The 15,477-nt window shown below is 44.1% G+C and overlaps 1 protein-coding gene across 4 annotated transcripts in view; it reads right to left on the reverse strand.

Moving 5' to 3' along the window:
• The window catches only part of ZCCHC17 (zinc finger CCHC-type containing 17), a 37,047-nt gene extending 21,691 nt beyond the window's left edge, over positions 1-15,356 (reverse strand). Inside the window, exons 1-3 of one of the 4 annotated variants that reach the window (XM_080921738.1) lie at positions 15,270-15,356; positions 9,705-9,825; positions 6,110-6,167 (exon numbers count right to left, since the gene is read on the reverse strand). In XM_080921738.1, the coding sequence (XP_080777864.1) occupies positions 6,110-6,167; positions 9,705-9,770 (124 nt within the window). In that variant the 5' untranslated portion in view covers positions 9,771-9,825; positions 15,270-15,356. The remainder of the gene's footprint in view (positions 1-6,109; positions 6,168-9,704; positions 9,826-15,269) is intronic. The other 3 variants (XM_080921739.1, XM_080921740.1, XM_080921741.1) reach the window with 3 other exon arrangements.
• Between the last annotated feature and the right edge of the window lie 121 nt (positions 15,357-15,477).

Consider the following 15,477-nt stretch of genomic DNA (forward strand, 5'->3'; position numbering starts at 1 on the left):
AACAACTGATACAGTATGTGTGCTGTTTAGTTTTCTTTCAACTTAACACCAACTAAAGCCATTTGGGAAGAGGGTACCTCAACAAGAATATGTCCCCAACACACTGACATATGGATCCAGGCAGGTGGTTCTGGGGGCTGTAGGAGAACAGGTTGAGTGAACCACGAGGAGCAAGCCAGAAAGTAGCCTCCTCCATGGCCTCTGCTTCAGCTCCTGCCTCCAGGTCTCTGCCTTCAGTTCCCTCAGTGACAGAATGTGACCTGGGAGATTAGGCTGAAATAAACCCTTTCCTGGCAGGGCACTGGTGGCACACACTCTTGAAATGAAGAGGCAGGTGGATTTTGGAATTTGAGGCCAGCCTAGACTACAGAGTAAATTCCAGGACAGAGAAACCCTGCCTCAAAAAAAAGCACACAAAACAACCCAAAACACCCTTTCCTCCCTAAGTGCTTTGCCGAAAGCAATATTACAGACATTCTTACATTTATTTTCAGATATTTTATAATAAAGAAAATTTGAAGATTTATTTCTGGAGAAGGCAAAAATAAGTAATTGTTTTAAAGCATAAGCCAGAAATTATGTCTAAAATAAGCTGCCTTTTCTAGTAAATTGAGAGACTTCTTAGTTTCGTGTTAGAGACAAGTTCTCACTACATAAGCCAAGCTGGCCCCAAACTTGTGAGGCCTGACTCAGACTCTAAGTACACTTAGAGTGGACAAGCACTACTTCAATTGGCTGCTGAAGAGTCTCTCCCTCTCTGACTAACTTGCCTGCACACATGTGAGTGTTTGTACATGCTGGATTTGATGTGTTAATCCCTTCTGTTTGAGGTTTCTATTAGAAGCTACTGTTTTCTTTATCCATAGCCAATGGTCTCTTACATTTAAGACAGATGATTCAATAGATTGACCTTTCTTCTCTAAAAAGCTTACTGTGTAAATATGTAGAGATAATCTAAGATGTTTTTAATTAGACCACATATAATCTGAGTATAATTCATGCATCCAGGGTTTTTAATCACCAACCATAATGGCGTAATGAGCAATCCTGACTAACTGTAAAGTTTGAGGAGCAGATTCGGATGCTCTGAAGGAAAGGGAAACCTCACAGTTGGGCATTTTTGACTACAATAGTCCTCTAACAATTGAAACTCCTTCCATTCCTCTATCACTAATGTATATGTAAGAGAAATTAATGTGCCTAGGATATCCAACAGAACACTGTATTTCCTCCCTAGAACTAAAGGCCTACTTACTGGAAGTCATAAGGAAATACTAGCAATTAAACAGTGTGGCCTTCTCTCACCAAGCATGGCAGCCTTTTTTTCATTTCTTTTCCTTTTTTTATTCTTTTTCCCAAGACAGGGTATCTCTGTGGAGCCCTAGCTGTCCTAGAACTCACTGTGAAGACCAGACTGACTTCGAACTCAAATATCTACCGTCTCTGCCTCCCACATGCTGGGACTACAGGTGTGCGCTGAGCAGCTTGTCACTCTAGCAGATTCTCCAAATGCAGACACAGAAATGCTTTTCTTTCCCTCCAAGACTGAATCCTGAGGCAAGCACTGTTCCACTGAGCTTCACTCTCGGCTTCTGTGTCTAGATTCCCGACGCGAAGCCACAAATGCCCAAAGGGCATATCAAATCCATCATCATGTTCAATAAACCTAACATGACACTTAACAGAATGAGTCCCAACTGAATGTCTGTCAGCATCAGCACAAGAAGAAAATAACACAACCCTGACACACACACACACACACACACACACACACACAGAGAGAGAGAGAGAGAGAGAGAGAGAGAGAGAGAGAGAGAGAGAGAGAGAGAGAGGAGAGAGAGTGAAAGCGCCTAGAACATCCCTGTTGTTTTAGGCTCAACATTAATGTCTTTCTCTGTTTCCACTGGTAGGAGAACAAGACGGTAAACTTGCCAGTTCACTAGAGGACAGGTACAGCCAGAGCCTGGCAAACGGAACACTCGGCCTTATCTCAGCGATACATTCCCTCTCTAGCCCACCCCAGCCAGTCGTCTCCAGTGAATGGCATGTGACAATACTGGCAGAGAAGTTAGTGCTCCCATGCCCTTTCTCTGTTAGGATTAGAGATACAGTCAAACATTCACTAACATGATACTTCACCCAAGGATGATGAAAGACAGTTCTGTCAATCAAATAACCAGAGTCTAAAATATACAAACCACCCCCATTTCACAGATGAGGAAACTAAAAACTTAAAAACCAAGTGATTTCCCCAAGTCAAGAAACTAGTAACTGACTGGGCTGGGAACTGAATTCATGTGCTTATGCAACGAGACTCACTGACGTGTATATCTCAGACATGTACTAGGCCCTGAGCCGTCTGAGCAGCTTCGGTGATTCAAGGCAGTCTCCATTACCTTCCTTACGCACTGCTCTAATTTGTTCCCGTGTGCAGTCGGACAGGGCTCCACTGTGACTATGACAGCCTCAAGCAGCACAGCTATTTGACATTTAGTGGCAAAAAAAAAAAAAAAAAAAAAAAAAACACTCAGCAGTTGCAGAGCTGGACTGCAGACATGGTAAAATAAACAAAAAGATACATTTGGCTGGGTAGAATGACACTGACCCATAATCCCATCATCTAGGAACCTGATGCAGAAGGATTATTGTGAGTGCTACTCCAAGATACAGTATGAGATCTTGCCTCAAAAAATTAAAAATGGCAACAAGCTGGCTCAGCAGCTAACTGACTACAAGCTTGAGGAGCCCCAGTTCAGTCCCTGGAACCCACACACAAAAAGTCAAGCTCAGTGGCTCACATCTGTAATTCTAGCACTCCAACAGGGGAGTTGCCCAGAAGCTCACAGGCTAGCCAGTCTAGAGTATGTAGCCAAGCAGAAAGACGGGGTATCACAAATGTGGAAAAAGAGAACTAACTCTTGAAAATTGTTCTCTGACTCCCACATGTGCACCATGATACCCATGTATGCCAACAATAATAAAACATGAAAATACGTATTTGTGTGTATGTGTGTGTATATATGAGTGTGTGTGTGTGTGTATATGTATTGTTATGGTCTTTGTCCTTGTTTCCAGCAAAGAATCCATAAAACATGATTATATGAATAACAGGACTATGATTTACTAGTTTTATTTAAGAAGCCCCCTTTGATCACACCCGAGCTCATGCCAAGAAGGTGACATAGTCTTTGGCCAGGGCAGTTACAGGAAGAATCCAGTAATGAGAGGACTAGAACACTCAGTCCCATCTATCCAATGCCCAGAGCCAGGAATGCCGTAATGGGGAGCAAGTGGCCTTTAGGACAGTCCCCGCCCGTATCCATGCAGCTCATGCATCAGCACAGAGTATGCAATGCTGGATAGGACAGAGTTCACGAGCACCTTCACCTCACTCCACTTACCTGCCCTGTGTCCCTTCCATTGTATGTTTATTCCTGAACTGTACTTATTGAAAGCCAGCAAGCATGAATAAATGCTTTGATGAACCCCTTTAACAATAGAACCTGATATCAATTCAAGGTTGATATGTCAGAACTGAATAGAAAGTTGTTGGATATCTTGTTGGTGTCCCAAAAAAGTGAAAAACTGAATTGTGTGATACAGCTAATGAGAACAAATCTGTAATGTTCCCATCAGCACATAAAGTTCTATTGAGCAACACTACAGAGGCAAGGTTAGGGCCAGGGAGAGGGTTCAGTGGGTAAGGCGCTTGCCACCAAGCCTGACAACCTGAGTTCAAGCCCAGAACCTACACAGTAGAAGGAGAGTCCCCTCCAAGTTATACTCTGACTTCCACACAAATGTTCCGGCATGTCCCCAGCCCCATTTGCATACACAAAACAGACAAATGAATATAGGAAAAGAGAGACTAGTTTTGATCTGAAAACCAGAGAGGTCTTTAACTTGATAGTGGTTAAAGGATTCTGAGAACAGACATTCAAATTAGCACCTTCCTGAATGAAAGATGTTACATTCCAATCAGACCAGTCAACTCATAGTCCAGAACCTTCAAGGCCAGACCTAATGACTTCCCCCTTTGGAGAAGCTAGACACACTGTAGGGAAGTCAAGACTCAGCTATCCACCACACCTACAAAAGATACTGGGATTAGAGCTCCCAGATTCTACCTCATTATTTGGCTTCCTGAGCTCTCGCTGGGAGTCTGGGGCAGCTGTCAGCCTGACAGATCCACTTGTAAGCTGCCAGCCACCATCACAGGCATTATCTGACAGGGAACAGCCACAAGGGAGGTGAAAACTGACTGCTGAAAGGTAGCCGGCTTTTCATCTCCACACTGTCCCCAAAGTGTCACCTAAATGCTCACACAAAATTGGCACCAGCAGCCACGGTGAGTATACTAACAAGAAAATCTGTCTTTAGGCAGGAAGAGGTGTGAGTCCTGAGGGTGGGGTGAGCTCCACCTTCCCAAGTCCCAGCCAACATAAAACTCGGAACTTAATTACAGACTGCTGCCTGCCAGCTTGAAGACCGCAGGCAAGCCGCTTAATGCAAGGATGAAATGTGCCACACAGTTGTCGCCAAGGCTAACATGGCACAGCTTTCTGACAGGAAAAAAAAACTATGAAAGTCTTCAAAAGCTAAAAAAACCCTCTCCTCTGTACATCCTTCTCTCAACAAGTCAACTGGCCACAGGAGGCCAGTGGGAGGAGTTTGTTCAATAGTCTCTGAACAGACAGTCATTTAAACCAGAGAGACAAGGTAAAAATACTCTTTAAAAGGGTAAAAGGGTAAAGGAGGACAAACCACACGAATGCTCTACGACTGGCTTTTAATTCTTATTATTTTAGGGCTGGAGAGATGGCTCAGTGGTTAAGAGCACTGGCTGCTCTTCCAGAGATCCTGAGTTCAATTCCCAGCAACCACATGGTGGTTCACAACCATCTGTAATGGGACCCGATGCTCTCTTTGGGTATGACTGAAGACAGCTACTGTGTACTCACATACATAAAATAAATAATTCTATAAAAAAAATATACATGCTTGGCCCATATTAAGTGGCACTTTTAGGAGGTGTGGCCTTATTGGAAGAGGTGTGGCCTTGTTAAAGGAAGTCTGTCACTATGGAAGCAGGGCTTTAAATTCTTATTATTTTAGATTCTTCCAATGTCAGTAAACTGAGATCTACCTTGCTTCATGCTTGCTTTTTTAGTTTTTTTTTTTTTTTTTAATGGTTTGTTTGATTTTGGGGGACAGGGTCTCTTACTTTGAAGGGCCAGAAACTTACTGAGATCCCTTTGCCTGTTTTTCCTGAATTCTAAGATTAAGAGTGTATGCCACCATGCCATGCTTTTAGTTTTTACTGGTTTGCTTTTATTATATGTTTTTACTAATTTTATGTGTGTTGGGGACATATACATGTAGAGTTCTGAGAACTTGCAGGAGTCAATTCTCCCCTTCTATCACGTGGGATTAGCATTTTGAACTCAGGTCATCTGACTCTTGGTGACAGGACCCACTGAGCCTGTTTTTGCTTCTGTGGCAGGGTCTCATGATGCAACCGGGTCTCACACTAATGAGCAATATTCCCATCATGACAGGTCCAGTTTAGGCTAGGCTGGCCAGTCAGTGAGCTCTCAGGATCCACTGTGTCTGCTCTCCAGTGTTGGAGTTACAATTCATGCTATGCCTGGCTGTTTGTGTGGGTGCCGGGGACTGAGCTCAGTTCCTCATGTTCTCAAAGCCATCTCCTTAGCTCCTTTATTGTGGTGATTTTAATTTTCGGGACAGAGTCTCACTCTGTAGTCTTTGGTTGCTCTTGAACTTGTGGCTTCCCTCCTTCCTCTGCTCCCTGGGTGCTGAGTTACAAGCCTGAGCCACCACATACTGCTAACATGCTTCTCCAGTCTCTTTCCAAAACAAACATCAATCTAGTACTCAGCTGACAGGGCCGGTAAGCCTAAGATCAAGGCATATGCACACAGTGCACATATACACATACGTGTATATAAAACTCTTTATCCCTATTGCTCCCGAAAACAAAGTAAAATAAACAAGCAACTCTCTAAAAAATGTAGGTCCTAAAGCAAGGATGTGGGGGCCATAGAAAGAGTGCAGTGGAAGTGTTGAATTCCCCGTTAAGGTCTCCCACCTTGCTTCCGACAGCCTGGGATTTTGATAAAAGCTCCATAGTCTGTCACCATAGCAACCTATAAAGAAAAAATAAAAAATCAATGTTGCACAACTGAGAGTCAATCTTTCCTCTTTATTGTTTTTGACAGAGGCTCTCAGGTAATGCAGGTTGGCCTCCAATTCAGTGTGTAGGCAAGGCTGACCATGAAGTCAAACTGTTTACTTTCCATAGCCACCATGAAGAAAGGGTTATAACCCTAAAATTCTATTCTCTGGAGGAGAGGAATGAGCTATGGGAAAGTAAGATAAAACAGTTTCAAACAAAACAAACAAACCAAATCAAAACAACAACAAAACAGTACAATTAAGAAATCACAAGGCAGAGCCAGAAGGGCTTTAAGAAAGATATTAAAGAGGCTGGAAAGATGGCTCAGTGGTTAAGAGCAGTTGTTCATACAGAGGACTCAGGTTCAGTTCCCAGCACCCACACAGCGGCTCACAGCCGTCTGCACCTCCAGTTCCTGGAGATTTAGTGCCCCCTTCAGGCCTCCAAGGGCACTACATGCCTGAGGTGCATAGGCAAACATGAAAAAGGTAAGAAAAGAAAAGATGTTAGAAAAGACATTAGGAATGAGCTGGTCCAGCCAGGCACAGTGGTGCACACCTGCATGGCCCAGCCTTCGGGGTTGAGACAGGGAAGAAGGCATGGAGCAGGAAGATTGCCATGAGTTCATGTCTGTTGGCAGAGTGGAATTCTGTCTCAAAAACAACAAAGACATTAGCTGGTCCAACCTCTCACTTTTTCAAATGAAATGACTTAAGGCCACAGATGCCAAGTGCTTACCCAAGTTTACAAAGTAATCTGTCCCATGTGAAAATGTTCCCAGATGAAGAACTATTTCCCTTTTTAAGAAAATTATATTAATTTTATGAATTAGTATTTGCCTGCATTAGTGTATGTGCATTGTACATATGCCTGCTGCCTAGAAAGGTCAGAAAAATACTGAATGGCCTCAAACTGGAGTTACAAATGGTTATGTGCCACCGTGTGGATACCAGCTAAAGAACCTGTAAGAACCTGTGTCCTCTGTAAGAGCAGCAAATACTCTTAACCACTGGGTCATCTTCTAGCCCCAAGTCCTCTCATTTTTAATTCAAATAAAAGCAAATTTCTTCTAATCTCAGCTAAAGCAGTTTGACACTGCTCTAGGATTCTGAAAGACAGACTGAGCAGTCTCACACCAGCATTCTTAAGAACCACAGTTATCTGGAAAACTGAACAACAGATCTGGAAGTTAGAGCCCAAGTCACCTTGCTGCTGTAAATTAAGACAAAACAATTTCTCAATCCTGAGGCCCCAGGGCCACATTAGTCTTTAGAGGTAATAACAGATCTTAATTTTGCCTCTCCCAAAGGGAACGGTTAATGCCCTTCAGAGGAGAAGCACTCAAGTCTTCAGTGAGGAAAGGCATTCTTGCCTCCTTCCAGCACCAGGTGTCTCCCCGTGTCTCCTAGGGTACTGTCAGAGTTGATATTAACAGGATGGCACCTGCCACCGACGAGCACGCTGTCTTCCTGGGGTCCCAAGAATAATCCCTCAAATGACTCAGGAAGGTAGGTAGGGGAGGAATTCAGTCATTATCTCAATGGAAACTCAAGCCTTGGGTAAAATGACCTTCCTTCTTTAGATAAGAGCCTGTGTTGGTCCTGAAACCTGTTCTCCTCATAATGTAAATGATGAACCTGAGACTCAGAACTCATGGTCCAACATTGGAGATATTTCTACCAACACTGATCGTCCTCTGCATTTCCTTTGTCTGTGGTGAATCTAAGACAAACCCTAGCTCCCGTTGCTATCCCTTAACTCCTTCCATGTTTAATAACACTGGCAGCAAGATCTCAGAGGATGAGAAGAAAATGGATACTGGCTTCTCATCTGCTCACTGCACATTGCTACCATCCCCACTAAGCCCATTAAGAGATGAATTCTAGAATTCCAGCTGGACCAGTTTCTTCAAGGACAACTCACACAACCAGCTGACGAACAGCTGTAACCCATCATCTATACAGCAGCCATATATGCCAGGTACCAAGCCAGTGAGTATGAAATAAAAACAACCTTTAAAAAACAGAGGCCTACCGGGAGGTGTGGCACACACCTTTAGTATCAGCACTAAGGAGGCAAAGGCAAGGGAATCTAATCTCTGAGTTGGATGCCAGCCTGGTGACAACAGTCAGGGCTACACAAAGAAATCCTGTCTCAAAAAGAGAAAAGAAAACCTGCTTTTAAAAGAATATGAATTCCCAAGATAAATCACTCCAGTTAGTGAAGTAAAATTGCTACGGTGTAGCAGATACATAGGAACACCCTCACTTAAAGCAGTCTCTCACATGCCTTCTGGTTCCCTCATACATTTCAGTGTGATTGTAATCCTGCAGTCAATCCCAGCTAGATTTTGGAGAGAGCAGACTTGGCAGATTTAGAACATAGCCTGGTCATTTATCAACCACTGGGTGATTACTGAGCCTCTCAGAAGAGCCTTCTTACCCGCTAAGTTACTTTTCTGGAAAAATTGATAACATGTGTGTATGTATGTGTCTCATGCACTCTCACACACATAGACTATCACACTTCAGAAGTTTAATTTTTTTTTTAATTTTGTTTGTTTTTTGATGGAGTCATACTTTATAGCTCTGGCTAGCCTAAAATTTATTATGTACTCCAGGCAGATCTTGCACTCCAAGATTGGGCTGCCTCTACTTCCCAAATGCTGGGATAAGCACCTGGCCACTGTTTTCAATCATAATGTAAACTAGTCCTCCATGTAAGTATTAGCTGATGAACTCACTCTGTAGTCCAGGCTGAACTCAAACTCAGAGATCCACCTGCCTCTGCCTCCTTGAGACTTTCCTTTTAGTTGATTTGTTCAAGACAAGCTGTCACTCTGTAGTCCGGGCTAGCCTAAACAGATAGGATCCCCTTGCCCACCTTCCCCATGGCTAGGATTACAGACTCACAGCACCGCACCCTGGTTTTTGTGGTGCTAAGAATGAAACCCAAGTGCATGCTGGGTGAGCACTCTACCAACTGAGCCACATTCCTAGCCATAACCTGTTTTGGAAGGCTATTCTGGGTGCAGGGTCATGAACAGATTGGAGAGGGGCTACAACAGAAGCGAGCAGTTCCAGTCAGAGCCAAACAAGAGATAGAGAGCTTCGGCTACGGGGTAGCAGAGGCATGAATCACTACGTAGATGGGAGCTATAATTTGGACTCATGAAGGAAGTAGAGAGGAAAGACCAACAGAAATCAAAGGATGAAATCAAGTACAATGACCACACTTCTAGCTTTGGCAAATAGATTACAATTCCACCTGCTAAAATTAGAAGAAAAAAAAAACTGGCAAAGAGACCCAGTTTGTGAAAAAAAGTTTTAAATCTAAAGTAGAGATGCTTTGAGGTGTCAAGAACACAGAAGTCTGTAGCTTAGAGAAGGTCTGAATGTACCAGAGCATTTCCCAGTGAAGATGGTTTCAAATGGAATAACCCCAGATGCTTTCCTCCCTTAGATGCTTTCACACTCTCTGACGGGGAAGTTCAAATTGTAAAACATACCTCTCCTTGAAAAATAGTATACAATGCAGGCAAGTTTTCCATGGTCTCAGGCCTTCCTGAATTCATCCTTAATAGTCTACGGCTCCTCCATTTCTCTTCCGCTAAAGCTAATTCAAACGTCCTTTCAGAAAGAAACAACAATTAGAGAGAGAGTTATATTAAAGAAGGAGGGGCTGCAGATATGGCTCAGTCATAGAGAGCCTACTGTATAAACATGAGTTCAGATCTATACAAATCCAGGCTCAGTGGCACGGGTCTGTAACCACAGTGGCATGGGACAGAGACATGGATCCCAAGTCTATAGACCAGACAGCCTAGCCAAATTCATGAGCTCTGGGCTTAGTGGGTGGACCGTGTTTGAAAAGGTAAAGAGGCCAGTCCTGGTGATGTGTACTTTTAATCACAGCATTCCAAAGGCAGAGAGGTAGATCTCTGAGTTCAAGGTCAGCCCCATAATAGCCAAAAATACACAGTGAGACCTAATCTCAAACAAATGACCACAAAAGGTAAGGTGAAGAGCGATCAAGGAAGACACTGAACATCCACCTCTGGCCTCCACACATCCACACACATGCATGTACACCTGAGCACACACATATGAACACATAGATAACACAAGCAAATAAGGGATGATGAAAGGGTTGGATACAGAGGTCAGTGACAGAGGTTGCCTAGCACACAGCATGAAACCCTAAGTTTATCCTCAGAAACACAAAGAAAAAAAATGTGCAGACAAGCCATGGATAACCTCCAAAAAGTAGTAACATCAGGCCACACAATGGACTCTCATCTCATCTCAGCATTTTAATTGTGGGACATCTGGGAACCTGGATGTCACTTCTTTCTGATTTGTTACTTACCCAGTCACTAGGCTACTGGACTTTCAGTCTACATACGGGATTTGGTTGTTTGGTTAGTTCATCTGGGATTGCTGCCGTGGCTTTTAATTTTACTTACATTTATTTGTATATATGGTGTATGGGTATGCATGTATATTGGTATACATTGGGGCACTCCATCTTGTTCCCTTGACATAGGATCCTTTCACTGACCTGGAGCTAGTCAGGCAGTCAGCAAGCCCCAGTGAACTGTTTCCTCCGCCACAGCGCTGGATTCATACACACAAAGCAACCATAGCTTTTTATGTGGACTCTGGAGTTTTGAACTCAGGCCCTCACACCTACACAGCAAGTATCTTTACCAGCTGAACCATCTTCCATTTTGAGGGTTTTTTTTTTAAGACAAGAGTTTTCCCATGTAGCTCAGGTTATACTTGAACTTGTGAAGATCTTCCTTCATCTTGCCTCCCTAGTGCTGGAATGACAGGTACATTCAACCATGCTTGGCTTTGTGCAGGATCAGTTTTGTTTGTTTATGATAATAAATATCAAATCTAGAACCAGTATGTGTTATGCAAGACTTGGCGACTGAACTTCATGGCCGCCGCTACTGTTTTGAGATGTGGTCTCACTATATTGCCCAAGCTAGTTCTAGACCCCGCTGAACGGAGATGAAGTGATTTTCCTGCCTTACGCTCCTAAATCACTACTCCAGCAACATCATCGCTGCACGGTATTCAGTCTTTTATCACTACTGTTGTTACTCATTTGTCAGGGATGACTTTGGAAAGAAAGGGTATGTGTGCCGAGACCTCAAAAACATCAGAGAGGTCTCAGGATGCTTGAGGCACAAGCTACCCAAGGTTATACAGTGAGACCGTCTTAAAAAAAAACAAAAACAAAAACAAAACAAAAAAATGGTAAGAATACAACATTTACCAAGCATTTACTATGTCCAGGTACTATGCTGTGCAAGGGACATGTAATACATCTCAAAACATAGCTTCTATTCTTATGTACATTAATGGTGAAGGCTTCTAGGAGTTAGATGACCTAGCAAAGAAGCTGGGTGTAATGACCCCTGCCTGTATTGCCAACGATCACAGCACTTGAGAAACTAAAGTAGGAAACCATTATGAATTTGGGGCTAGCCTGAGCTACACAGAAAGTCTAAGGTCTATGATTGGGGATATAGCCCAGTAATAGAATGTCTAAGAAGAGAAAGTTTGAAGACAGCCTGAAATACATAGTAAAATACTGACACTGACACACACACACACACACACACACACACACACACATCCTAGCTACAGTAGAATTTGATCCCAGAGTTTAATGTGCTTGCACAAACAAACCCTATCTTGAACTCCCTCTGAAAAAGGAGGCTGAGGCAGGTAGATCTCTGAATTTGAGACCATCTTAGTCTATATAGTGAGTTCCTAGCCAACCAAAGTTATACAGTAAAAAAGAAAATTTTTATTTCTTATTTTATATGTGTTTGTGTGTGCGCGCACGCGTGCACGTACACCACTGAAGCTAGAAGAGAGCATCAGAAGATCCCCTGGAACCAGAGTTAAGACTGGTTGTGACTACCCAATGTGGGTGCTGGGAACTGAACCCTGGTCCTTTGCAAGAGCAGCAAGAGGTCTTAATGGCTGAGTGTTTCTCCAGCTTTTCTATGTGCTTTTAATTTTAAATATGCACCTTTGGGGGCTGGTGAGAAGTCTCAGTCATAAAGGCTTGCCTTGTAATTATGAGAACTTGTTTCCATCCCCAGCACCCAAGTACAAAAACTGGGCCCAGATGTGCAGGCCTGTCATCCCAGTGCCACAGAGGCAGAGACACCTGGGGCTAGACAGCCAATGAATCTAGTGAAATCAGTGACTGTCAGGTTTAGTGAGAGATACTGTCTCCATAAATAAAGTGGAAAGCAAGAGAAAGACACCCAATGTCAATCTCTCATCTCCATGCATGTGCATGCATGCACACCTGCACATAGGAACGTGTGTACACACCAATACAAGTACACAGGATAGAGGCTGATCTGCCCATTCTACAGAAATGACCGAATCCCCTCTCCTATTTCCCAGCTCTGCAGTCTCATCTCCAGACTTCTCCTTCTTTTGCCCAGCATCCTTTGCCTCACATGGCAGAACAGGTGTTGTTAATTGAACTTCATGGTTCTATTAAGAGGCCTTTACTAATCGCCACCACACTTAAAAAGTTAATTAGCCAAGTATAGAATCTATAATAGCACCGGGACACCCAAAATGAGGGCAGATATCCTAGTTCCTCACGCATTAGTCATGGAAAGAGCAATCACTAAGCGATCCTTGCAGAATCAGGCTGTGAGAGAATGAAAAAGACTGGAGAGAGCTTCCGCAAGTAAAAGCACTGCTCTTCCAGTAGAGCCAGGTTCTATTCCCAGCACCCACACAGTGGCTCACAACAGTATGTAACTCCACTCCCAGGGCATCTGATGCCTTCTTCTGGCCTCCTTCAGCACCAGGCTTATACATGATACACACACATTCAGGCAAGACACTCATACACATAAAATAAAAATTCTTAAAAAATCTAAATAAAATTATGAAAAGCTATATCTAAAGACCCCCCCCCACCTCCATCTTTCTCTTGAGGCAGATTCTCTGTAGCTCTAGCTGCTGTCCTGGAACTCTGTGAAGAACAGACTAGTCTTGAACTCACAGAGATCCACCTGCCTTTGCCTGCGGAGTGCTGGGATAACATGCACCATTCTACCCCACCTAAAGCTTTTTTCATTTGCGTCTCCCATAGAACAGAAGCCTTAAGCAGTTTTTAAATTTTTATTTGGTGGAAGAAGTCTTGTTGTGCTAAGGACTGAACCCAGAGGTCACATCCCCAGCCCCTGGCTTTGTGAGCTAGAATTGAACGATGCAACGGCTAGAGAGAAATGGCTCAGAGGCTGAGAGCACTTGTTACCCTCTGTGACGGTTTGTATATTCTTGGCCCAGGGAGTGGCACTAATAGGAGGTGTGGCCTTGTTGGGATAGGTGTGGCCTTGCTGGAAGAAGTGTGTCACTGTGGGGGTGGGCTTTGACACTCCTAACTGCCAGAGAGATTCAGTCTTATAGAAGATGAAGATATAGAATTCTCAGCTCCTCCTGCACCAATGGACTAAATCTCTAAGCCTGTAAGCCAGCCCCAATTAAATGTGGTCATAATGTCTGTTCACAGCAGTAAAACCCTAAGATACGATTGCAAAGAACTTGGGGTTAGAGCTAGCACCTCATGGAAGTTCACATGCTAGCATTAGGTATTCATGAGGGCCAAATATATACATGCACTTAGGAGGCAGAGACAGATGGATCCCTGAGTTCAAGGTTAGCCTGATCTACATAGTGAGTTCCAGGACAGCCAGAGCTACATATAGATATCCTGTCTGGGGGGTTGGGTGGGGAGAATAAAACAAAGTGTCATGCTAGCAGCTTGGTGTGGCTTGAAAATCCCAATGTTGCCCAGGCTAGTCTTGGTTTTGTAGCAATCCTCCTGTCTGAGCATCCAGTGTTGGGACTAAAAGCATAGTCCTCTCTGAGGCATCATCCAATCAATCCCCGAACCCTGTCCAATTTACTTCTCTGCTATCCCAAATACTATTAAACCTTCAGTCCCACCTCCAGCTTGATTCTCACTGACACTGCTGATCAGAACTACTATTCATGGTCCCACAATGGTCTATTTGCTCCCCCAGTAAAACTCCCCTTATCTCTCCAGTTTTATCACTCCATTAAGCCTGAGGAATAGGGCCATCTTCTGCACCTCATTCTGGAGAAGGGAGAAAACTTTCACTGGCTTCCTATTAATTTTAAAGTAAAAGCTTCAAGTTCCTGCAAAGTCTTCATGACCTCGGGTTCGTCCCGTACCATACCCTCTTCAAGTTCTCCCAGCACACTGGCTCTTTGTGTCTCAGTCATCTTTCCAATTGACAGGGCACACTGCACATGCTGTTCTGTGCAGAACGTTCTCCCTTCCTCTGTTCCCCCTAATTAGAACTGTCCCATAAGATAGGAACAGCTCAGACATCTTTTCCTCTGAAAAGCCTTTAAGCTTCTACTAGTAACTCATAACATGAAGCATCACTCATTTAGGCAGTCTTCCGACCAACTGGTGAGATTTGTTTAACACATTTCCCACACCTTGAAGTAGGGGACCGTGTTTCTTCAGAATGACCCCTAACGCACTGCATAATAAATACAATTTGGACCACTTTCGAGAAGGCCTGGCACGCAAGCACGAATACTCGATTTCTCAACAAAATTGTGCTTTGGGGGAGCCATCTGATACTTTCCTCATTACTGGCTGTCTCGGGGACATAAATTAAAGTCCTTAAAAAAGACGGCTAAATCAGTGACAAAACTAAGTCCTCCGCCTCAGCCAAGCCCAGCGCTGAAGCCTGGAATCGGGCTTCTGTCCCTGGGAAAGCCAGCCCAGAGCTAGACCCAGAATCGGCATCCTGCAGAGCAGCTGTCAATGAACAGTGGCCTGAGGGTTCGAGTCCTGAAGCCAGAGATCCCAAAGCTACGTTCCAGCCTACCAAGAGACTTGTCTTTCCGGGGACATTCCCTGCCACCACCACCCCCCCCCCCCGATGCCAAGGCTGATAGCTAAAAATGGCAGGCTCAGGCCTATCACCAACTCGCAGCTTCCAGACTGGAACAACCACCCGCCTGATTCCCCACAGACTCACTCCGCGTCGGCTCCTAGCAAGACAGCAGCTCCATCGCTAGGAACGCTGAACCAGTTCCGCTCGTTCTCACCCACAATGCACGGCGCTCCCGAGGGGGCGGGGGAGAACGTCAGCTCCGCGCTCCAATCCCAGAGTTGAGTTTTCTTGACATTAGCAAGACGGGACCAATAGCAAGAGTGTATTCAGAGGGCGTTGCAGAAGGAAATGT

This window comes from Micromys minutus (genome assembly GCF_963924665.1).
Source record: "Micromys minutus genome assembly, chromosome: 9".
In the NCBI taxonomy this organism is placed as follows: domain Eukaryota; kingdom Metazoa; phylum Chordata; class Mammalia; order Rodentia; family Muridae; genus Micromys; species Micromys minutus.